This window comes from Hoplias malabaricus, chromosome 5 (genome assembly GCF_029633855.1).
Source record: "Hoplias malabaricus isolate fHopMal1 chromosome 5, fHopMal1.hap1, whole genome shotgun sequence".
Taxonomy (NCBI): domain Eukaryota; kingdom Metazoa; phylum Chordata; class Actinopteri; order Characiformes; family Erythrinidae; genus Hoplias; species Hoplias malabaricus.
This window is the reverse complement of record NC_089804.1, coordinates 33,207,993-33,233,688: the sequence shown is the minus strand read 5'-3', so window position 1 is coordinate 33,233,688 and position 25,696 is coordinate 33,207,993. Positions and strand designations below refer to the sequence as shown.

The 25,696-nt window shown below is 39.5% G+C and overlaps 1 protein-coding gene across 1 annotated transcript; it reads left to right on the top strand.

Annotated features, from left to right (window-relative positions):
* The first annotated feature begins 8,268 nt into the window (after window positions 1-8,268).
* nuak2 (NUAK family, SNF1-like kinase, 2) lies at window positions 8,269-25,578 on the top strand. Its single transcript, XM_066673237.1, has 6 exons — window positions 8,269-8,547; window positions 16,619-16,739; window positions 18,711-18,859; window positions 21,537-21,602; window positions 22,763-23,015; window positions 23,121-25,578. Exons 1-6 carry the CDS (start codon window positions 8,401-8,403, stop codon window positions 24,179-24,181), a joined length of 1,797 nt encoding a protein of 598 aa, XP_066529334.1. The 5' UTR covers window positions 8,269-8,400; the 3' UTR covers window positions 24,182-25,578.
* The last annotated feature ends 118 nt before the right edge of the window (window positions 25,579-25,696 follow it).

Genomic DNA, 25,696 nt, shown 5'->3' with positions numbered 1-25,696 from the left:
GTCACACAGCTCCAGGGGCCTGGAGGTTGTGGGTTCGATTTCCGCTCCGGGTAACTGTTTGTGAGGAGTTGGTGTGCTCTCCACGTGGGTTTCCTCCGGGTGCTCCGGTTTCCTCCCACAGTCCAAAAACACATGTTAGTAGGTGGATTGGTGACTCAAAAGTGTCCGTAGGTGTGTGTGTATGTTGCCCTGTGAAGCACTGGGGCCCCCTCCAGGGTGTATTCCTGCCTTGCGCCCAATGATTCCAGATAGGCTCTGGACCCACTGCGACCCTAAACTAGATAAGCGGTTACAGATAATGAATGAATGAACTATTTATAGGAGGTTCTAGTCTAAAGTACATTCAATCAGTCAATCAGCAAGAGAACAGAAATGCGAAAATAGAGGAACCAAAAGTTTCGTCTGCGAAGTCCTGTAAGCCATCTCCTCTCCAGGGACATGTAGGGTCACCGGTTCATTTCTCTCATAGCTCAGGTGTCACACTCAGGTCCCGTCTGGTCCCTGGCTTTGTTTTGTTTATCTCCATGTCTCCGCCTTTGTCTCCGCCTCCTCGTCTTTTCCCTTGTTATACGTTTCAGCTGTTTCTCGTTCGTGATTGTATTTAAGCCCTCTCGTCTCACTTCCTCTTGTCGTTCATTGTTCCTTGTTACACGCTTTGTACCTTGTTCCGCGTTCATAGTTCTCATGTTGTTCTTCGTATGGTTCGTTTGTTCTTCGTGTTCTTCTTCGTGTTGTTTGCCTCGTTTCTAGTGCTCATTTCATGCCCGCTTCCTGTTCTAGTTCGTTTGTGTTTGTTTTGTAAATAAAGTCTGTGTTCTAAGCGTTTGCGTCCGCCCTCTGTCAGTCCTCACCCCGCGCCCCTAACAGAATGAACGACCCAAAGAAGGATGCAGCTAGCACGGATTTTTCTTTCGAAGAGACGTTCAGGAGAGTCCAGGAGTCGCTAACGGTAAGGGTGGGGGATCAACCTGCTGCCCTGCCGTCCTTTATGGGAGTTCCCTCCGAGTTTGAGGGAACTTCAAACGTTGAGGGTTTCCTGCTGCAGTGCCAATTGTACTTTGACTACCTGACTGTTCCAGCGCCACATGAATTTATTAAGGTAATGTTCATGAGATCCCTTCTTAAAGGGATAGCACTGCAGTGGGCTGATCGCGTGCTGAGGGAAAGAGCCCTGCATATTACAGTGGAGACTTTCAGAGAACTATTGAGAGCCAGATTCTCCCGATCGGCTCTCGAGGTCAGCTCCGCAGGAACCTCTGCTCCCGAGGACTGCCCCCTCAAGTCCGGGGAGATTTTTGGGGGGGGGGTTAAGGGTTGGGGCTGTTAGCCTTCAGCTTCAGGACGACGGAGGAGAGGCTAACAGAGGCGCACCTCTAGGGGATCTCGTGAGTGCGCCCGTTAAACCCCCTAAACCCTTTAAAGCCCCAGCGCGAGCCCGGCGAGCAGCACACGCTCCTCTCTTCGTGGACGCGGCGCAGCCAGCCGCTCCCCTCTTCGTGGACGCGGCGCAGCCAGCCGCTCCCCTCTTCGTGGACGCGGCGCAGCCAGCCGCTCCCCTCAGCGTGAAAGCGGCGCAGCCAGCCGCTCCCCTCAGCGTGAAAGCGGCGCAGCCAGCCGCTCCCCTCAGCGTGAAAGCGGCGCAGCCAGCCGCTCCCCTCAGCGTGAAAGCGGCGCAGCCAGCCGCTCCCCTCAGCGTGAAAGCGGCGCAGCCAGCCGCTCCTCTCTTCGTAAGCGGGACGCCCGCCTCTCCTGCCTCCGTGGACGTCGTCACAGTTTCTCCTGCCTCCATGGACGTCGTCGCTGCAGGTTCCCCTGCCTCCGTGGACGTCGTCGCTGCAGGTTCCCCTGCCTCCGTGGACGTCGTCGCTGCAGGTTCCCCTGCCTCGGTGGACGACGTCGCTGCAGGTTCCCCTGCCTCGGTGGACGACGTCGCTGCAGGTTCCCCTGCCTCGGTGGACGACGTCGCTGCAGGTTCCCCTGCCTCGGTGGACGACGTCGCTGCAGGTTCCCCTGCCTCGGTGGACGACGTCGCTGCAGGTTCCCCTGCCTCCGTGGACGACGTCGCTGCAGGTTCCCCTGCCTCCGTGGACAACGTCGCTGCAGGTTCCCCTGCCTCCGTGGACGACGTCGCTGCAGGTTCCCCTGTCTCCGTGGACGACGTCGCAGGGTCCCCAGTCTCCATGGGTGCGGCTCCCTCAGCCGCTCCTCTGCTCGTGCAAGCGGCGCGACCAGCCGCTCCTCTGCCCGAGACTGTTGCTACGGCCGTGTCTGCCCCGGTAACTGTAGATACGGTCACTTCTGGTCGTACCCGGAGGACGGCCCCAAGGACTCTGGGGTCGATCCCCAGAACTGTGCCCAGGCTGGTTCCTCGGACTGCCCCGCAGACATTTGCCAGTCCTGGGCACCCCCTTGTTATTTTGATGCCACTGTCTGTACCTGTCCTAGTTCCTGTCTCTGTGCTTGTCCCTGTACCCGTATCTGCTTTCATTTCGATTCCTGTCCCCGTTACCGTGTTCGTGTCCGTCCCTGTAAATGTCCTGGTACCTGTTCCCCTGCCTAGTCCTGTCCAAGCACATACTCATGTCCTGTCCCCTGTTCACTCCCAGTATAGATCCTCTGTCTCAGCACCCGTCCAGTCTATGTTCCAGTCCAGTGTCGCTCCCCCTGTTTCCGGTATAGTCCAGTCCCCTTTGCAACCCTCTGCCCTGTCTCATGTCCAGTCCTCGTTCCCTTCCTATGTTAAGCACCCTGTCCAGTCTCATTTGTCCACTCTCGTCCAGTCTCACGTAAGCACTCCCGTTCAGTATAGTCCTTTCTTGTCACAAGTCCCATCTCCTGTCCAGTCCAAGTTTCAGTCCCCTGTCTCTGCCCCGGTCCTGCATCAGTCCCCGTTTCAACCTTCTGTCCTGTCTCATGTTCAGTCCCCTGTTAGTCATTTCCAGCACTCTGTTCAGTCACGTGTGTCTGCTCCTGCCATGTCTCCTGTCTTCTCGCGATTCCCGTCTCCTGTTTCTAGTTCTGTCCAGCGTCTGTTAGTCTAGTCCCTTGTTCACAGCTCCAGTTCCCGTCCTGTCTCCTATAGTTCCTTGTTTTCCATGCTCCCTCCTGCGCCAGCTTCTGGGGGGTCTAGGTTACGCGCCCCAGGAGTTGCGCGTTTAGGAGGGGGCATCTGTCACACTCAGGTCCCGTCTGGTCCGTTTCTCTGCACATGGCTTTGTTTTGTTTATCTCTATGTCTCCGCCTTTGTCTCCGCCTCCTCGTCTTTTCCCTTGTTATACGTTTCAGCTGTTTCTCGTTCGTGATTGTATTTAAGCCCTCTCGTCTCACTTCCTCTTGTCGTTCATTGTTCCTTGTTACACGCTTTGTACCTTGTTCCGCGTTCATAGTTCTCATGTTGTTCTTCGTATGGTTCGTTTGTTCTTCGTGTTCTTCTTCGTGTTGTTTGCCTCGTTTCTAGTGCTCGTTTCATGCCCGCTTCCTGTTCTAGTTCGTTTGTGTTTGTTTTGTAAATAAAGTCTGTGTTCTAAGCGTTTGCGTCCGCCCTCTGTCAGTCCTCACCCCGCGCCCCTAACATCAGGAGACAGGTGCCGAATGTTTTGCTGGGTTAAACTATAGTCTTTTTAGAATTTAGGGTAGTTACAATGGAGAAATTCCCTCATATATTAATCTCCCTCCTCCCATATGTATCACTGTACTTCATTTCATTATATGAATGTAGAGTCAATATTTGTTATTACATTTAATAAACAAGTTGTGTTCATAAAACCAATCATTGGTTATTTATTTGTGTGTGCTTTTCTTGTGCTTGTGCACTTTCTGGTCTGATTCAATTTCGGAGCCAAGAACCTTCAGTGGATCAATAAGCAGAATAATTAATTAATAATAATTAATTCTAGCTAGACTGGCGCCCCCTCCAGGGTGTATTCCTGCCTTGCGCCCAATGATTCCAGGTAGGCTCTGGACCCAGCGTGACCCTGAACTGGATAAGCAGTTACAGATAATGAATGAATGAATGAATAATTCTAGCTAATCCCACTATATTATATGTAATGTCGCCCAACCTGATAGCCTCCTTGTACAAGCTGAATCTGGACAAAAGGTAAAGAAAAATGATTTAATGGCTCCCAAACTTGGGGCTTAACAAAATGAATTAAATAATTAATTATTAATTTAAAAAATTATTAATTATATCTGACTCCGCTACAGTGATGACTCTGTATTTTAGATACCTATATAGTAAGTTAATAGTTGTTCACAACTCATCTTTGTTTTTCTACCTGTAGATTGATATTCGAAATTTTTTATTTTGTAAAGGCAGCAGCTACTTGTGGCTTTGCTTAATCTGTATGTCATCAACGTTTTGAAAAAGTAATTCTCGTTTTGTCATGCAATACTAGGATGCATAAAAGGAAAAGGCATTAGAAGATATTGTCTTTTTTCAAACAAACCCAAGTAAGTGGAGTTGACAATTTGCTACCGCAGGCTTGCAATGTGTAACCCCTCGTGTGTGTCTGCTTTGTGGTTTTCACACAAAGATCAAGGAGACATGGGACCATGGGTTTTATTCACTTGGCACAAACAATAAGTATTTGGGACTCCACGAAAGGAAGCATAGGTTGAAATGCATGGGTGATGCTAGTATGGGGAGAGAAGGAATATTAGTTATCCTCACGTGATTTTGAAACTTCAATAAAACTACATTATTTTCATACTGTAGGCCTAGATGTACATAAAATAATAAAATATAGAAATTCTGGAAGTTGTTTTTGTTGTGTTTTTAATTATAATTTGGCCATGATCATTTCAGAGGGGATTTTACATCCCCATCCCAGAACACCCCCACTTTTGAAAAGCTTGATATACCCCTGCTATATATTTCACAAACACTATATATATATTGCCATGGGGATCAGCTCGCTAGTGTTGCTGTCTTCACATTCCTCACGTAGGGCTTGACGTAGCCATAGGTCACCGCTCTGCTCATGTTATGAATGATTAAGATGACAAGCCATTTTAACATTAAATAGCTTTCGTATGACTATCTTTAATTAAATACTGGACATCTACAACAGAGTTTTGACTAGTGACAATTGTATTTTGACTAGTCAGACTGACAATTTAAGATATCTACATTTACAATCTGACTAGTAAGTACAGTATTTTAAGATATCTGCAGTTATATTTTGACTATTCAAAATGTCTTTTAAGATATCTCTAACAATGTCAGCAAATTTGTCATCTGGTGAGTCATATCAGAAATTAAATTTTTACTAGTGAAAAATTACAAAGTATGTAAAAATATTTTTTAAACAGTAAAATTTCAATTCTTGATATAATTTTTTTTTACATGTGAATAGTTCATTTTGATATGAAGAATTAAATTGTTACTAGTGAAAATTCAATTTTGGATATCAAGAATTGATTTTTTACTAGTAAATATATTTCCCCCACTAAAATGAATGAATGAACACTTGAATTATCACTAGTAAGAATTAAATTTTTACAAGTAAAAATTCAAATTTATTTTAGGCCTCCCATTGGTGGAGACCTTAAAAACGTGTAAACATGTTATTTTTGGTCACATTATCACAACACAATTTTAACGTGCATGTGTTAACATGTTTAGAGCCCAATTATGGGGTAATTATTATAGTGTCAAAATTATGCCTACGCATTCACTCCTCCATGTCACTTTGTCACTTACACATTGTATAAAGATGCGGAGTGAATGTGAAAGTTTTATTAACCTGCTGCTTTATTTCTTAATAATCTGTAGGATATTTTCTATAGTCTGATTATTTTAGATTTTTTATTATTATGATATATATAGTATGATGTAAATATACATTACATATACATAGTATTAAACACCATTAGGTTATTACTTTGAATAAGCAATTAATTTAAAAAAAAGTTTAAAATATAAAAGTAAAATCAGTATGTAGACACATATATTACATGTAATGCTAATAAATCTGTAAAGACTCTAAAAGTGATCCAGACCTGTAATTGTTATTTCGGTCAATAACAAGCAGCCATAATAATTTAGACATGAAGTTTTCTTCCTGTACCATAGCCAAAAGAAGCATAAATACCTGGTTCTCACACTGCCATGGTCATTTGGGTATTACAGTGCCTGTATGGGCATATAATCTTCCACAGCTACAGCAGCAATTATTGTTTCTTTTGCAGTATCCTTCAAATGATACAGTTATATCTCCTGACAACCTGTGAAGATTTTTTAACTACTTTACGGTGTAAATCTGTCATCACAGGTGCCTATCAGTGCCTACCAGTAAGCTGTGTGTGCCATGGCAACATTGAGACTTTTGAAATATCAGAAAGAAAATAATAATAATAATAATAATAATAATAATAATAATAATAATAATAATAATAGTTTGTTATATTTTTATTGCCAAATTCAAGAGCTTATTGCTTTACACACAACAGTAACATTAGAACAGATCATGCTAAATCTAACAACTCTCAATAAGTTAATTGTAAACAATCAGCATTCTGGGCAAATTTCTTAAAATCACATAAAATCATTGGCAAGAAAAACTCCCTCAGAGCTGAGGAAGAAATCTTCAGAGGAACCAAAGCTCACAAGGGGGGACCTATATATCCTCCTCTGGTCAGACTCCCTACAAATTATTGACAAAATGTCCTTGTACCATCACATACACATACATATGCTGTTATGATCATGTGTACTGATATAATCATAGTACTAATAGTAGATCATGAAAGCAGTGATGATGGTGGTAATATATAATTATTTCATTGACCTTGGTGAGGTTTTCTTTCTTTAATGGAAGCGTACCAACAATTTTATCCACGTACTTAAAACAATAATCCACTTTTATGGCTCTGTACTCAGATCCACATCTGCCAAAGCATTCAAAAGAAAATTTCAAAGAACCATTTTGTCAAACAAGTAAACAGACTACATCATGGTCACATGAGCCTACATTTTAGTTAAGAGCACAGTGCGTACGAAGTGCATGTTCTCATGTACAAATAACGTAATGCTACATTTGCATGTGTGTCATGCTTAGTAGGCAATACATGTATCAATACATCAATACATGAATATGGGAAGCCAAAGCCGTGCACATTGCCAGCTTTTGTCACGGTCCCTTATTCACATGCAAATATATTCATATTATAGTTCACCAATTGGCTATTAGGTGTGAAGATATATGTTTAGTTAAATATGAATGAATATGTTAATGAACTTTCATGAAAAAAACAGGACAATAGGTGTCCCAAGAAGGATAATTAGGACAGACAGTTAATAAAAGAGAACAATCCTGGGAAAACCAGGACATGTGGCAACACTAGGCCTTCGATAGCTCAGCAACACGTAACATGATGCATGACCCACGCACTGAATGCGCTTTCTGCACGCGTCTTGCACTTTTGGGACTCCATACAGTTCAGCGTTCACAAAAAATATGAAGGTGTTCAATGAACGTCATTCATTGAACGTGTTAATGCACAGCACTGAATTCAACATCTTTTGAAAATACCTAAAGGTATTCTATTATTATATTTAACCTCACCATTCCAACCTAATTCCAAACTAAATATTTAAAAACAGTTACAGAACCAGACTTTTTACTTATGTAAAATAAAGTTTATCATAAATTGAATACTAACCTCTGGAACTAGTCAAATTCTGTATGTGACAATAAGAGTACACACTAAAACAAGCAGGTTTTAATATTAATATTACTATTTATATTTTTTCTAATCTTATCTGTTTTCCCATTCTCCGTTAATATTTTTATGATTGTGTTAATCTCTTAAGTTTTGTGTGTACTTTTGCATACTGTGATAAAGGTTATTAAGTATCACACAAAAAAGTAATATACATGTTTTCTGCTAATGTTTATTTAACAGTTTGTTTCTTTAAAAAAAACAATAATAACAAAAGAAAAAAAACTATTGCACTTTTTATTTTTTTCAAGTATGTAAACTTTAACCATAAATATAAATGTGTTCTCTGTAGCGAATGTGGAAAAGCTTTTTTCATAAAACATGTAAATAATATAAAACGTTCAACTTTTATTGTACCTCGCCATTATTAATTATTTATTCAAAAGTTCCTTGGTGTGCGCTATCAATAAATTTCAAATCAAATCTAAACTTCCAAGCAACTTTATGTAAACGGACAGATCTGGCAACCCAGGGCTGTGAATAGGCCACGCCCATATATGAATATTCATCAGAGAGCGAAGGTCAACACACGGCGCAGTTTCACACAGAGCAGAGAGAGACTTACCTGAGAGAAAGAAACAGAGAAAGAGAGTCACACACACACACAGAGAAAACATCCCCCAGCTGTGGGAATGACGCTCTTTATGTAAGAAGAACTGCAGAGTGCAGGTAGTTATGGAGTGTTCAGATCTGACCAGGCGGCAGGCGGTGAAGAGACACCACCACAAACACAACGTCAAACATAGATACGAGTTTTTAAACACACTCGGGGCCGGCACTTATGGGAAGGTGAAGAAGGCCAAAGAGAGGTCGGGGAGGCTGGTGAGTGACCCCAGATTCATATTTACTTTTTTCTTCAACATCCTCATAATGAGTGTTTTCATGGGTGTAACACCTTTAACATCTAAAAGAACCCATGTTCCACCTCCTGTTTAGCGTGTTGTTGTTTTTTTTAGTGTGTGTGTATTTGTTTACTCTCATATGTGTAACACACTCAGTGAAACGCATTAATTAAATTCAAATTATGCATGAAAAACACTTAAAACATGAGAATACACTTTAATGTATCTCTTTTATTTAATTCGTTTAATAGCACTGGTAATGTATTTACTCTCTTAAAGTATTTGTTAAATGTGTACAGAAAAGGAGCATTGCTGTGTGGTAAAGCATTATAAATCTCCGAGCACTGAGTAAATAATGAGTTTCCTCAGCTCCGTTCGGAGGAGTGCGGTAACTAGTGAAATTTCCTCAAGCTTATGTCCTTCAGTGAATTATTGATAAGTATATGCTCTGAGTAAAATTAGCTAGAGGCATTAATAAAATACCTGTGTGGTTGTGTTTAAGAGGGTTTAGTTGACTCCACATCTCCTCATGGTTTATTATATATAATAATATTACATATAATATATATGGAGCTGCAGGAGTTTATACTAGAGCAGAATGATCTAGAAAGACAAGATCAGAGCAGTCCACTCTGTGACTCCTATACTATTATTTTTACAGTGGTTTAGTACTGTGTTGACCTCAGGCTCAGTGTGAGTCACAGAGGAACACAAACACACTCTTCACTAAAGAGTAAGAGAGGGAAACTTGTTTAACTGTCCGTCACACGCCCAGCTCAGTTTTAAATAACCAGACGGAACACCTCCGCTCCAAGACGGGGCCGGTTTTTATCCATCGGCTCAGACTGACCCGGATCCAGACAGCAATCTCCCTCACAGTTAAAATACTACTAATTTAATTAAAAATATATATTATTATTATTATTACAATACATATAGTTATGGATTATTTTCAAATTTAGTTATGGATTATTTTCCTAATTGGGTAGATATGGCACTATATTATTATAATGTATTCTACTCTGCTCACCACACAGACCGATATACACTGCCAGTTGTAATTCCTTTCTATTACAATGTTAGACTAAATTTTGAAAAGCAGGATATATCCCATTGTTACAAGCCCAGAGTGAAATGTGGGCATTTTGTTTGGCTTTGTGTTTATAACTAAATTATTACTGTTTTTTTTTTTTTTTATGTTTTACTCTGTTACCATGAGTTCAATTAAGTTTGAAATATTACAAAAACATTTTTAAGTATCTTACTTTACGTTGTTCTTTGTGGATGTGTCTAGTGTCCACACACAGTGTCTAGTTTCTAAGGTGTTACAGAATGAGATATTCTTTGATTCTGTACTACCAATTTAAAAACAGTTTCCACCATGTGGGCGACCCACTCTGTGTAGAATAATGGTTCACTCAGGAACGAGAGCCGTTTGAAGTTTCACCTCTTGCTATACACTTTAAACCCAAAATGAATAAATGATCACAAATGTTGTTTGCTAATGTCTGGTGTTAAAATGACAGACTGCAGCTTTAAAGTGTTGAGGATGGTTTCTGAGGCTGAAAGAAGGTCAGATGTCCAAAAAAGCAGGAGCTGATGAGTCTGGAAGTGTCCCATTAGAATGGGATTAAAGTGTTAAACTGGATAATTGTCTTTACTCTTCTTCTTTAATGAAAGTATGACCACCATGTCCAGGCCTGGCCTGAGCTCTCGGGTGGGGCGTTTACAGTGACCACTGTTCTTTAAAAAGAAAGGAATAAAAAAACACTTTATTAAACAATTTCTGTTACTTTAAAATGATATTGTCTCCAGATTTTTGGATTGTATCCATTAATCAGGATCACAGCATGTACTCTCCAGAAGATTCTGGAAAACACCTATATATTTAAGATATATAAGACATATTTCTTGTATAAATTAATTTCAGGAATAGTAAACTCAGAAAGTCCACAGTGAGCTCAGCTGATTAAGTCTGACTCCTAACACTAGGACACATAAAGCCCTGGGGTCAGGAGCTGTATGAGGGAAGCTAGGCTAGTCCATTGCTAAATGCTAAGGAAATGAGTGTTTGTTTGTTTTTTCCTGAGTATAATTAAAAATTCCCCTAAATTCTTACAACAGGGACTTTTGGTTTTCTCCAGCGTCAATCAGACTATGATGGAATAATGAAAGTAAAAGTGTGGGTGTGTGGACAGCGTCAGACCTGTATTAGTCTTAGTGTTATGTAGTGTTAAGGTCAGGGTTATCATGTGTGAACACGTATTTATTTGTCATTGTACAACATACAACAAAATGTGCCTTATATATTTAACTTACCTCTGGCAGTGAAAACACACACTCGTCTAGTGTTAAAATGACAGACTGCAGATTTAAAGTGTTTAAATGGCTTAGGAGTCTTGCCCTAGGGCACTTCAGCCATGAATGTTGAGGGAGAATAGTGCTGTTCCTTCACGCCTTCCTGCCCCAATTTTCCTGTTGGTCCTAGGAATCCATCAGTGACCTTCCAGCGATACGCCTACTTCTCTAAACATTAGGCGATGGCTGCTCAGTGTTAGCCTTGGAGTTTAGTGTTAGGTTTAGGGAAGGAGTTTGCAGAGTGAGAGAGACTGTGTATTCTGTAAACAGAGTGAATAGAGATAAGCACCTAGTGTTTTGCAATATATTTTGTGTGTGTGTGTGTGACCTCAGGGCTTGTCCTCTGTCACTGAAACACATCTGCAGACATGTAGGATCTTGTTGTTTGGTAAAAACAGATGGAGAGAGATGCAGCTGAAGACACGCTGTGTAAAAGCCCGTTTATGTGTGAATTCGTGTAAAACTGAAATTTGTGATGTGCATCTTTAAAAATGTAGCTAAATGTCAGTATGAAGTTTATAAAAACTCCAGAATTATGTGTAAATATCTAAATGTAAAAACATTACCCTCAGGTAAACATTAGTTTAGTTGTTGTACTGTAAACCCACCATATCCATCAGAGATGTGGTTTTCATGATATTTTTTGACTTTACAATTTATTTTATGTATGTTTATATTTATGTGTGTTAAACCATGGCGTATTTGTTAGATACACAGTAAATAAGTGTGTGTACCTGTGTATTATTATTGTGTGCATTGTTCCTGAGCTGTAGTGTAAAGCCCTTTCCTCCAGCATTAAGGTCATTCCTGGTTCTGCCGTTCACACACAGAATGTGAAACACTAATGTGATTACCTTGTCGTGTGACCTGATGTAGATCAATAACAGCAGCTGTTTGGATTTGTGTTAGTCTCTGATGAAGCCCCATATCACTACACAAAATGTTTTAAAGGAGCAGATGAACCAAACATGCCAATGTAGCTAACTGTGATTGGAAGCCGGTATCCACCAATTAGCATGAGGCTATGTGCATAATGCTCATTAGTAAATTATCTCTGTTAAATTATGAGTAATTAATATCAGGCACAAATACATTAAGGACGTTTATTATGGAAAAAGGGGTGCAATAGGCATAAACACTATAGTGATAAAGCCCAGACCTGCAGCTAATCAGAACAAACAAACCTGAAAGGAATGGAGGAAACGGAGTCTGACGAAACAAAGAGCTGCATAAACAATGGCCTGTCACTCTGTGCTTTACACGAGAACTCTTCCTCTTTCTGATGAAAATAATTTAGTCCTTCATCGTCCCTCATTCTCTTACCAAACAAACTGCACCCTCTTATCTCCACCTTTTTTAAACAGAGCAATCACAGTCAGTATCTGCTAAACATTATCCCCTATTCAGTGAAATAATCATAAATCTAGTGGCTATCTCCAATATTTCCAGTTTTGACATTTTTGTAAAAATATTATTGGATTATTCAACATGTATTTTACTTTATCTCATGTTTAAGTGATTTAATCCAAGGGTCCAATTCTGTTGGCAGATTATTTTTCTTTCTTCCTTTAAGAAATCTAAATGATCTGTGTTACAAATGGCCTGTTTATGGAAGTCACTTTCTCTCTATAAAATCTGGGTAGGTACGATGGCCCTCCTTCCTACCTAATTAGTGTTCTACTCGAAGCGTATTGAGCTCTGCTGGCAATTTGAGAAGACGTGGTAGTTGTCTCAGCCTCAGCGTGGCCGGCCTAGGGTTATCCTCGCTAACAAAGGGGCTGTATATGACTAAATTGGGAGTGGATGTTCTTAAGTTGCTCAGAAAGCAGCTCTGCATTGTGTAGCATAGCCCTGTGTTAGCTTAGTTGCTGCAGGAGGAGACAGCCCACTCTGCGGAACAGCTGATTAAACTCAGCCTGGAGTTTAGAGAAAAGAAAACAGAATAAAATCCAGTGTCGACCCTCAAGGCCAGAGGGGTGTCAGAGCTAAGTTTGGGAGAGGGGTTGAAACTAATCTCCTGACCCAGTGCTCTGTGTTTTATCATCTGATACACATTCAGTGTACCCTCATACCTGCAGCTCAAGTGGCAAAAATAGAAAAGCCGAAAAATACACAGTCAGGAACTCTTCATTTAACTGGAAATAACACACACACACACACACACACACACTGAAACATACACTGAAACATACAAAGATTGAAATTCTCTGTTTCTTCATCTTAACAGAATAAATCACTCTCTGATTCACATCCTGAGTCTTTCAGCTCTGGAAGGAACTGGTGTTTCTGATAAAGCCCAACACCATCTAAAGTAAAGTCTCACTTGTGTAACATAGATACACCAATAACAAAGCTTTATAAAAAGGCTTTTTAACACTGAGCGAGTCACACTGTTATCACAGTAAAGCGCTGTGTTAATTTCTCGTCAGGATCACTGACCCGTGCTTAAATGTTTCATTAAAAAACACTAAACTCACCTGGTTTTAGCAGTTATTGATACAGCCACGTGTTAGGGCTTGTTTATGCATATTTGTTCCTGAGGAGAGGAGACAACAATCAAATTAGTTTTAAAACAGACAGTTCTTAAAGACACAGATAAACCTTGCTGTTATCTGTCTGTACAAGGTCTTTTTAGTGACCTTTAACCTCTGTAAAAAAAAAAAAAAAAACCTCCCCACAGGGCCCTGCCCCATCTCTGTTCCCCTTTTGGGTCCTGTCTGACACAAACAGGGGTCTATGGAATTCCAAACATTCTCTCACACACACATTGTTAATGACATTACCCTGACACACATGTCCACCCTCAGAGAGGATAAACAACAGAATTGTGTGTGTGTATGTGTGTGTGCGTGTGTGCACGTGTATGTGTAAAGGTAGTTTTTATCTAGGAAATATTATAAACATATACATTACAGTTGATATGGGTAAAAGCCCTGGAATGGAAACAGTCAACTGCTATTTGTCTTTTATTACCTTAGAGGAGCTTTAAAAATGCATTATAATAATAGAAATCGTAGTAGTATCAATAATATTGGAAACATTTTTCGAGATACAAAGTGTTGTTACTACAACAACAACAACAACTGTCTCAGTTTGAACAAAAGCTAAGACCTCTACAATATAAATAGTTGTTATCTGACATTAACAAATCTTTGCCAAATGGTGACGTGATTATTCTGTGTAGTGTTGATTTCTGTGATCGTCTGAGCAGACGCAGTGTAAACGTCAGTTGTTATTTTTAGATGTTTTTCTTCTGATATACATTCTTACAGTTTGTCCCACGTCCTGTCTAGGTGAACTTCTGTGTGTGTGTGTAATAGCCCCAAAACAATGACTAATAACAAAACAGACAAGAGAACAGCAGGCTTATGCCCTTCCTCTCACCCCTTCCCCCCCGCCCAATTCACACAGCGCTCTCACTCTTTCACATCCATCCTCTCACCACTGTGTCACTCTGACGCAGTACACAACAGTGATTTACATACACACACCATACATAACACAATAGACTCACACCAACACATATCACACATTTTTATTCCTGTCTTTATGATCCTCTGACATAATGCCAAACCCTAATTTACATATTCAGAGAAAGCAATGACAGTATTTAAATTAAATTCAGTGGAGCATTTAACAGTAAACAACTCATTTTCACACTTCCACACCTTCACACACAGGCTACTGAGCTTTATACGGTCAACAACCTAGACCCACTTTCTCAAAGCTCAATAATATTAAAGGGTCTATATCCCCCTATACTCCACAATGGAACACAGTTATGTGTGAAACGTATGTGACCTGCTTTGGTGAAAACCCCCTTGTCTAAACAGCCCTGTTTTTAATTTTCTTTTTATTAATGTCATCATAAAGTTGACATTGCTAAATGATACATGTCACATGTGATAATACACACACACACACACATTATATATATATATATATATATATATATATATATATATATATATATATATACACATATATACATATATAATATCTACCCAGTCTCCCTCCATTTCTGTGACCGGGTTGATTATTGATAATTCCATATTGTTGTCCATTCTTCTTCAGGTATATTAATTCCCCCTTCCTTCTCCCATTTTGTTGTAATATGGAGTGTTGAATGTTTAAGATCTAGCTGAGATCTATATAAGAATGATAGAGTCCTATTTCTAATATCTGAGTTACATGCCCCGCTAGCCAGTTCTATAAGAGCTACATTTGTCCCTGTTACATTCTTAACCTTTGTATTAATATAATGCCGCATCTGTAAATACCAATAGAAGTCTTGTTTTTCTAACAAGTGTTTTTCTTTCAGTGTTTCAAATCTAGGCAAAATTCCGTTTTCAATATACTAAGCAAGGCTGTTATTCTTTTAGCTGCCCATTCCTTAGTGTCCACTTTATTCAGTGTAAAGTCAGAAACTTATGCACACCATTTAAGAGTTACAATGTCTCCCTCTAATTCATTTTCTTTTATAACAATTTTTCATACTTTAAGAGTCAATTTCATCCATGGGTTATCTATAGTATTTATATATTTTTTTTAGATTTGATCTGCTAAGACTGCCTGAATAGGAATGTAGGGCTTGTCTCTTCAATATTTTTCCATTGCGCATTGTATGATGGATCACACCAACAAATAATAGCCCTCATTTGTACGGCAAGGTAATAGCCTATGAGAGAGGCTAAACACCACACCCCTTTTTTTGTAAGGTATGAGACGAGCCCTATGTCTTTTACCTTGCCATATATACCTTTTCAATGCGTCCCCCTGCCTCTGCAAGTTTGTGATTAACATTAATGAGCCCAGACTTGATATCATTTAACTGCTGTTTTGTGTCATTGGGAAGATCTTATATCTCCTCTAGAATTTTCGCTAAACTTGCCATCTCGTTTGCAGGTGAACTACCACTAGCTTTGTCATCTTGTGCCTTTGTAGGCGAATTGTTCTCCGAGGTTTCTTCATTAGCAGACTCTTCAGTGTTACTGGTTTTTAGCCATTTTCGCTCAGTTCTTCTTCAGTTTCTTCTCCATTCTCATTTTCTCAGTTTTACTCAGAGCTCTTTTTTTCTCAGCACTCTTTGTGTCTGTTTTGCTGCGTTTAACTTAATTTTTGTGCTTTCGTATAAACGCGGGTCCAGCAGTGTGATTGGACACACTCAGGTGAGGGGGCAGGACAATTCTTTAGTCTCTGCACTTGATGGAGCAGAATCACAACGGCTCATTTTATCCCATGATTTCTGACTTAGGTAGCACACAGAAAACTCACTGGGTGGTCTTGTTTCAAAGACCAGAGGGCTGGTGGGCATCAGATCCAAACATTAATGTGCATATACATTAAACAAAATGTTTTTAAATATTCTGTGTCCTTTTAATTCTACAAAGCCTTTGAGGAATCCTTTTGTTCTTTAGCCTGTAGAATGGGGTGTCCAGAATCGTTAGATCACACATTTCCACAAGTCCAGCGTTTCTAGACACGCAGAATTTATCCACATTTGTTGCTGCAGCAATGAACTGTGTTTACTGACAATGGTTTGTTGAAGTATTCTCATGTTTCATCACTGGTTTACTGGGTTATTTTTAGCTACACTAATGCTTTATTTTACAAAAGAAAAAATGAAAGATGGAGAAATCTGAAGTAGAAACTCCTGTCCTGAATTAAATGTTTGTTTCCCCACTTTGTTGCAGGTGGCGATCAAGTCCATCAGGAAAGAGAACATTAAAGATGAGCAGGACCTAATTCACATCCGAAGAGAGATTGAGATCATGTCGTCCCTCAACCACCCGTACATCGTTAGCATCTATGAAGGTACAGCTACACCTAAATATATAATACATATATACACCTATGGCCACAGAAGCATATTAACACAGCATGTAATATATGCTGAAAAAATTGGTTAAATATTGTAGTTATTACATGTTCATGTAAAATATAAGTAGAGAATCACTGACAAACACTGCTGTAAATATAAATAATACATGACTTAAATAAATAAATAAATTGACATAAAAACATTATGTATAATATGAAATTAATTTATAACCAAAAACATATACTAAATTTGTGACTAATGCATGCTAAAATTTTATTACAAATTTACATTTTTTTATTTTAAAAGTAAACATGTAAACATAATTGGAAGAACCACAAAATTCCTGATTTAAAAGACTGGATTAACACAATTATTGAAATTATATCTTATGAAGTTATGTTAGGAAGAATTAATGTTGAGGGTATCTGTGGGATCATTTTTGGAGTCACATGCAATTGAACTGAATATGCAATATTGATTTGTATTATATTTTATTATTATTAATATTATTTTATTGTTATTTTGTGATTGTTTTCACATTTTTCCTTTTATTTGTAAAGTATGGCTACTTTATTATATATATGCTATTCTGTACCAGTTGTCAGCAACGTAGCAAATGGGGGGTGTTGTGGGTGTTTCAATATCCCCACTTTTGCTGAAACACAATTCCACCCCCCCACTTTGTCAGATTAAAATGATACTAAAATGTGCTTTGCAGGGTTAGAGTAAAACACATGAAGGTTTATGTGACTGTATAGTATATATAAACTATAGAGTTTTATAAACACACTAATGTCACAAAATGTCTCCCCACCACAAAGACGCACACTCAAATGAAATAAGACTAATTCAGCAGTCTCTCTGTGAGATATAATACGTGTGTAAATGTTTCAGAATTCCGAGCCGTCCTGCTAAGCTTGTGAACTAACTTTATTTCCTGCCTTATTTCCTATTATTCAACCATGGTACATGCTGAAGAACCGTTCTTTGGTTCCAGCTGGGAATAAATTTTTCTGGTTCGGCAACCAGTTTATGTCGGTGGAAACGTGCTGAACGGTTTCAGTGTTAGTTCACAAACTGGAATGTGAAATATTTCTGAACTAACAGTTCCTACTCACGCATGTGTGTTTCACCAGTCAGTCAGTAAGCGAAAACGACTCTTCTAGGCCGGCCTGGTAGGCGGTCCCGCAAAAAGCACTACTGGTGGTTTCAAGTAAATATGGCAGGATAAAGTCAGGATTTTGTTGGAATTAATGTTCAGTAACTTTACTTGATCAGTCTATTGCATAATGTTTGTGTTTTATGCATTATAACTGATTAAAAATTAGTTGAAAGTTGTAGAATAATTAAAGACAAAAAAGTCTTGTATTTCAACATGGTTTGCTTGCATGTCTAATGTCAGTACTAAAGCATCATAATGTAGATCTTTTAATGGTCGTGATTGTAATTACAATTTGGCAGAGAGGGAGAGGGAGAGAGAGAGAGAGAGTCACGCAAATCCTTTTGTTCAATTCTGACCCATTTAAGTTACATAAGCTGTGGGTGAAACTCCCCCCAAAACATGGCTCTAACGGAAGCATTTGGCAAAAAATCAAATTTACAAAATGTTCCCCAGCGTTTCACATGTGACCCGCTGCGGTGTGGCCCTCTGTGGTCTGTAAAAACAGATAAAAAGTACATTGAACAATAGATAAAAGGAGAGCAGCTGCTGCATCATATCAGCATCACTTTTTTTTATGTATGACGTATTTCATAAATCCATTTAATGTGCCCTGAGCTGGATTCACACTGAAGCAAGACATGAAAATAATTCATTTTATTTATTTATTATTTTTATATACAAATATATCAAATAAAAGATTTTTTTAAGAAAATTATCGTCATGTTTTCTTTTTGTGCCGTAGCTGATGGAAAGTGTTTGTGTTAATAGCCTGTTACCCGTGTAATTGTGTGTTTCTCCTCAGTGTTTGAGAATAAAGACAAGATCGTGATTGTGATGGAGTACGCCAGTAAAGGAGATCTGTTCGACTTAATCAGCGAGAGGCAGATCTCAGAGAAAGAGGCCAGACACTTCTTCAGACAAATCGTTTCAGCTGTTCACTACTGCCATCAGGTACACACAGTACACAACAGTATAACATAAAAAAACACTACACACGGTAACAATGAGGCACGTCTGTATACACACTAAACTATACACAGTAATAACCTGCTAAATATACATAATGTGCAATAGTAACACCGTGTAAAATGTACATGTCCTTCTACACCAAACTGAAGACTTTCAGTGTAGAACCGTCACCCTGCACACACTCGACTTCCGAAAAACCAAAAAGCCCATAAACAGTTCAGGTTTCAGTCCATACCATTACTGCCCCACAGCAACAAGACTGAGACCAGACCTTTACTGAACAATCATCTCTGCATGGTTATGGAACTTACTTACTGGAATCATGATTTACTCTAAATGATCTAAATAATTGGAAACTATATTGGGCTAAATTTATCTGGATAACTGAGAGTCACCATGAGATTCAGCCCTCTCTAACCCACAACAGACATTCTGGACTCTCTTTTTTTAGCGTGTTCTCAATAAAACTGTAATTACACAAACTCAGATTTACTCAAAGGCTCAGATTATCTGGGTAATGATGTAATAATGGTTTTTGAAGAACGTAGCACACCCACACACACTCTCTCTCTCTCTTTCACCCATACCCATGGTAACAACTGACATGGTCCAGATGCCTTTAGTTTACCTGAACAGGAGCACTGAGGCAGGACTACTCTCTCATTCTCTCTCTCCCTCTTTCCCTTCATCTCCAACTCTCAACCAATTTCTGTATCTCTTTCAAAGCTTTTGCATAATATCACAAGATGTGATAAATCCATCCCACAATAACAGTCAGCACTGTTCTTGCCTGTAGCCTTGTTGTAGCGTCAAGAGAGAACTTTAATAACCTGATGGAACTGTTTATATTATATATTTATGTTTAGATATTTTATTATTTATTTAACCTTATCCGCTTGTTAAGTCAGGAAGTATCGACTGCTGCTCGGTATAGCGATCATAATGATTTTGCTGCAAAATTTAGTGACATTTCAGACATTCTAGCGAAATAATAATAAGAAAAAACCTGAACAGCACAGAATCTAGCTACTTTCTTTACAAACCTCGTTAGAACAGCGGGACTGCCGTAGGTCTCAGTGTCAATGAAATTCAAGGAAATGCCTGCCACTATTTATGTACCATAAACCACTGTAATTAACTTTTTTTTTAATCCAATCTTCACAAATAAATTTTAGTTAACTAAGAAACCAAATTGTCTTTTTGACACATGGTGAAACCATAATACAGCAATAAATACAAGTATACTGTGTAAATTCTATAAGTCGCTCTGTTTTGAGTTCTTAAATGATAAACACAATCTGTAGTAATTTAATCAGGGCAAAAAGGAAGTGCTGGAGTGATTATAGTCTGAAAGCGGATCTCTATTTTTAATTCTGTCCCTGAAGAGAAGTGGTGAGAGGGAAATGCCTGCCCTGCCTTTTCTTCGGTTCCCTTTTTCTCCTCTTCTCTTTTGGTTAATGATCTGAAATTAGGTGCTTTTTTTCTGGGAAGTCCAGAGGGAAGGCATTCCCTCCTGCTGAGCAACATAATACAGACACATTCCTTACATTCCCCTCTTGCCTCGAACCAAGAAGTCTTCCCAGAAACCCAGACGCCCCTTTTTCTCCCTATTTAGAGAACTTGGAAACAAAATAAAAGTCCTGGACAAACAGTGATGCTCGGCAAAGCAGGGGCTCACTCCGTACAGACACTAACACCTGTGCACAGTATACTTGTATTTATTGTCTTCTGTAACAGAATAACAACAGTAAAAAAATTTATGATTTACTTCTTATTGTTTTTAAAGAGGCGACTCTAGTTGGTTTGGGTGAGATGTTATGAGGCTATATTTGACAAAAAGATTTTCCTTGCAGACTCTCAGATTTTAAATCATTAAAATTCTCAGGCTTTCGGTTGTTTTTTTTTTTTATATAAAGACATTTAAAAAAAAAAACCCTGTGTTCAGTGCATGTTCACTTTATGGTGTGAATCTGGAGCCCATCAACCCACACACTGTGAAACAAGATCCCCAAGTCAGTTTTCTGTGCGCTGCCTAATTCATAAAACATTGGTTAAAACAATCCGTTCTGATTCTGCTCTGCTCCTGAGGTTAAGTGCAGAGTTTAAAATTGCCCCGCCCCCTCGTCTGAGTCTGTCCAGTCACATCGCTGGACCTGCATTTATGTGAGAACGCAAAGATGAGGTTAAATTAAGCATAATGGACACAACGAGTACAGAGAAATAAAAGTGCTGAATAAAAACTAGGAAAACCAGAACTGAGAAGAAAGAGAACTGAGCAAAAATGCCTAAAAACCTGAGCTTCTGCTCCTCGCTCCTCATTGCTGTGCACTCGGGGTTAGGCAGAACAGCTCATTATCATTTAAAGGAACAGGCGTTGAAAGTGGGAGTTCTGAACAGGGCTGTTTAGACGGGGAGAACGCTGTTGTGAGGTTTGTGGGGTTTTGACCAAAGCAGGTCACAGACGTTTCATTAAGAAACAGAACTGTGTTCCACTGTCGAGAAGAGGGAGATATGTTTTGGCTTTAATGGGGCTTCGCCTGAAATATAAATGTGATGTGAATTGTGCTTGCTTAAGTGTTTATTTTAAAATCTAATAAGTTCCGAATTCAGAAATATAAAACTAATGTAAAGCTTGTTTTTCGCTGCTACTTTGTTACAGAATGGGATTGTGCACCGGGATCTGAAGCTGGAGAACATCCTGCTGGATGAGAATGGAGATGTAAAGGTGAGGCTACATTTCTTTTATGATTTTAACAATACACTAATACACACCTGTGGGAGTTCAGCAGCTGGTGAATGGTGTCTGTGTGTGTGTGTGTAAATAAAGCTAACAAATGCTGTGTGTATATACACTCTGGTGAACGCACACCATGTTAAATGCACTCTCGTCCTGCAGCTGTGAACACACCACACCTTGCACCAATAGGGCAGCCTTAAATTATACATACAGCTTTAAATTTTACATCAATATCTATTAATCCCTGCACATTATTGTCATTAGATTCTTTCAAAATTAAAGTTACATTTTTTTTGCCGTATTTATTAGATGTCTATTTTTGTTGATATTCTGAGTGAAATGAAGTGAACATGTCCTCTGCAGGGAAGACACGCCTGCATATTTTAATGCACTCACTGTTTATTTACTGGATTTAACACATTTGAAAATATTTAAACAAAAGATGGCTTGAGTTCTTCAGCAATTTTTAATTTGCTATACTCAACAAGAGAAAACATATTCATAAACATCCCACCGTTTCTCAGTGAAATTATTATTTAAAATGAGGTGAAGCAGATCTGATCAGTGTCCAGACGTTACAGCCTCAAGTAATAGATAGGCTGAGAGATAGATCTAATCTACTCTGCAGCACTCTTTTTCATTATGTAAAACTCCATAAAATCTGAAATCTGAAGAACCTATAGGTAAGAATCTAATGAGATCTGCCTTACACCCATCTTTACACTGGCTGTAAACAGCAGGTCAGACATACGTTTAAGGTTCTGTTAATTTATTTTCAAACTTTCATTTCACAGAATATCTGCAGGAGGTGTTGTTTGATCATGGGCTCACAAACATCTGCACAAACCCTCTGTTTTAGTGAATAAATATCTTAAGATTAAGGAAGCTTCAAATAAAGTTGTTTTATTAAGTTTATTTATTTATTTTTTTTGTGGAACTTTATTTTCAAGCCAGGGATGATTCAGAAATCGGTATTTTAAAGGTCTATTTTAAAGGACAAGTAATAGAGATTGAGTACAAGAGAGTAGTAGAAATGTTTTAATAATAGTATATAATAATAAACACACCAAAAACAATAAGACTTTGCACCTCTGGTGCTCAGGCCCTATTAATAACTAATAATATGATAAATCCTGTTGTATATGCAGATTGCAGATTTTGGGCTGTCGAACCTGTATGGCAGAGATGAGTATCTGCAGACGTACTGTGGCAGTCCGCTTTATGCATCTCCTGAAATAGTCAACGGTCGTCCGTATAAAGGCCCTGAGGTAGACAGCTGGTCTCTGGGGGTTCTGCTCTACACTCTGGTTCATGGAGCTATGCCCTTTGATGGAAACGACTACAAGAGTCTGGTCAAGCAGATCAGCACCGGAAACTACCGCAGACCCACAAAACCATCAGGTAAGAGCCAAATATATATTAAGTAGAACCCACCAAATTATTCCGGTTAGGACTGGGATTTTCAGATAGGGTGTCCTGATGATTCTGCATCTTTTCCCTCAACAGATGCATGCGGTTTGATCCGGTGGATGTTGATGGTGAATCCAGAGCGAAGAGCAACTCTGGATGAAATCGCTGGGCACTGGTGGCTGAACTGGGGTTACCCACGCCCACTTCTTGCTGAGAGAGACATTATGGCAGCACCAGTTTTAGCACTGGAGAAATCAGGAACACAAACCACATCATCTCAGACAGGCTCGACTCGCATCGCCGACTGGCTTCGAAAAACCACTCTACCTCTTCTGCAGAGCAATTCAAAGATGCGCTGCCTTCTACGGCCAGGGGGTGGTACTGTGGGTGATGCCACAGTGACGAGACAGTGCTCAATTCGCAGGTCGCGCAAAGAAAACAACGTCTCCCAGAGCATGCAGGAGAATAATGGCCCTCGGCCATTCAAAGGCATCCTGAAAAAGCGTGGTAGCTTGAAGCAGAAGCCCGCCAATGAAGCTCAACCTCCACCATTGGAAGAAAAAACTAATTCTAATATGGCTTCTCCAAAAGCTCCACCCCCAGCTCCACCTCCTCGTAAAGGCATCCTGAAAAAGCCAGTAGAGAGAGAGTCCGGGTATTATTCTTCATCTCCAGACAGCAGTGATTCTGCCCAAACTCCACAAACCCCGCTTTGTCCGTCAACAGCACCAAGACGAAAAGGCATCCTCAAAAGGCACGGAAAGTTCTCCTCTGGCCATTTGCATGAGTTCGGCTCTTTAGATCAGCTGGCAGCCTCCCTGCCACAAGGGTGCAGCAGAACAAGGCCCAGAGGTGCCATCAGCGAGGACAGCATCCTCTCTTCCGAATCGTTTGATCGCTTAGATCTTCCAGATCGCCACGATTCTATAACGATGGTGGAGCATCCAGCAATGGGCAGCACCACGATGCGAGGCAGTGTCTCTGCAGACAACCTACTGGACCTGAAGGAGAGCAGGCCGTACACTTCACATCAGGGTTACTGGGACATGAACATAGCTTATAGAGCCAGAACAAAAGACAGCAATTTCTCCATCACAGACTGTGAAAATGTGACGGACGTTTGTAAGCTGGCGTTTAGTGGAGCGTGCCCCAGCTGAGGAAAGAACTAGACTTTTATTTTACCGCATATACAATTTTTTGGATTGTTTTGGTTAGCATGAATTGGTTTTGAATGTGTGTGCCTGTTTTGCATTTTGCATGAGTTTAATCAAGTGTCATAGTAGTGGTCATTCAGTCTGGAGGGACTCTAAATAACATTGCATGAAACCTACTTGAAAAAAATTATTGGTAGTCGACGCTGAAACCAAAAACACTTCACAAATAGAGCAGAGATCAGTCCATTAAATAGTAGAATACTGAGAGTACAGCAGTGTGCAGCCTTCTAAGTAGCATTTAATGATTTCATGATGCCTTCTCACAGACATTTATAAACCTGATGACCGCGGAGACTGCGCCAGCTCCAAACCTGCACCATGTTCCATGAGAAAATGAAGGAAGAACCAAAGACACTGGTCCATATAGGCACGGCTCAGTTTCACTTCTGTAAAACACACAGTCACAGAAAACCCCGCAGGGGAGAGGAAACAAAGTCCACTTACAGGGAAAAGCTCTGTTTTACAAACACAAAACTCAAAGGTCTACAGATCAGAGAGGTCACCCAGTGATAAGACGCCGTGTCTTTAGAAAATGGAAAGTATCCATGTTACTGTTTAACTTTTATAACAGATGGTTTCGAGACCTAGTTCTCGGCCAGACGGATATTTATTGCATTATGAAATATGTCCTGTCATCACAGTGAGAATGTGGTAATTCAGCCAGGACTGTAAAATCAGGTCTGGCCTGTCTGAATGTGAGGAGTGTAATCAGTGTTTCTCGTGTTCATTTCCTTGTCGTCATTGTAGATCATTTTTAGGTGGGAATGAAACATGCTGCATGCTTCTGTTTGCCTTTTACCAAAGTGCCTGACTGACATACAAAGCCTTATTGTGGCCTTCTTCACTGACATTGCTTCAGTGGATCAATAAAGACTCTCAGACCAGATTTGGACTTTTTTTTTAATCTAATCTACAACCTCCTTTGATCATGACAGAGAAATAAAAGCAGATTGTGGACTTTGTTTCTGAACAGAGGCCAACAACTGAACAAAGTTGCTTTCTGTCTCAGTCTAGGTTTGTGATATGTTCTCATATGGTTTATAATAAATATTTAACTATATATTATTAAACATTTATTAAATGCAGTTCAATTTTACTAAAAGCAACTGAACGCCATGTTTAATGTAATAGATTATTTTTATTTTAACAATGTTATTAATCAAGTTTCAGAAGAATTCTGTAAATAATGTAAGAATCTGAAGTTCATCTGGATATTTATCAAACAATTACTGACAGTTTTTTGCTTTTAACTTGCCTATTCTTGCACAATTCTTGCGTATTCTTGCCTATTGCCTATTCCTGCACAACATAACTTTATTTGTGGGTTTCTGAAATAAAAACAATCTTAATTACTATTTAAATAAACATTTTCTAGTCTATCTTTAGCATTAAACAAAGACTTTATATTACTCTACCTTTAAGAGATATTGATATTTTAATATCAGCTCTTCTAATTGG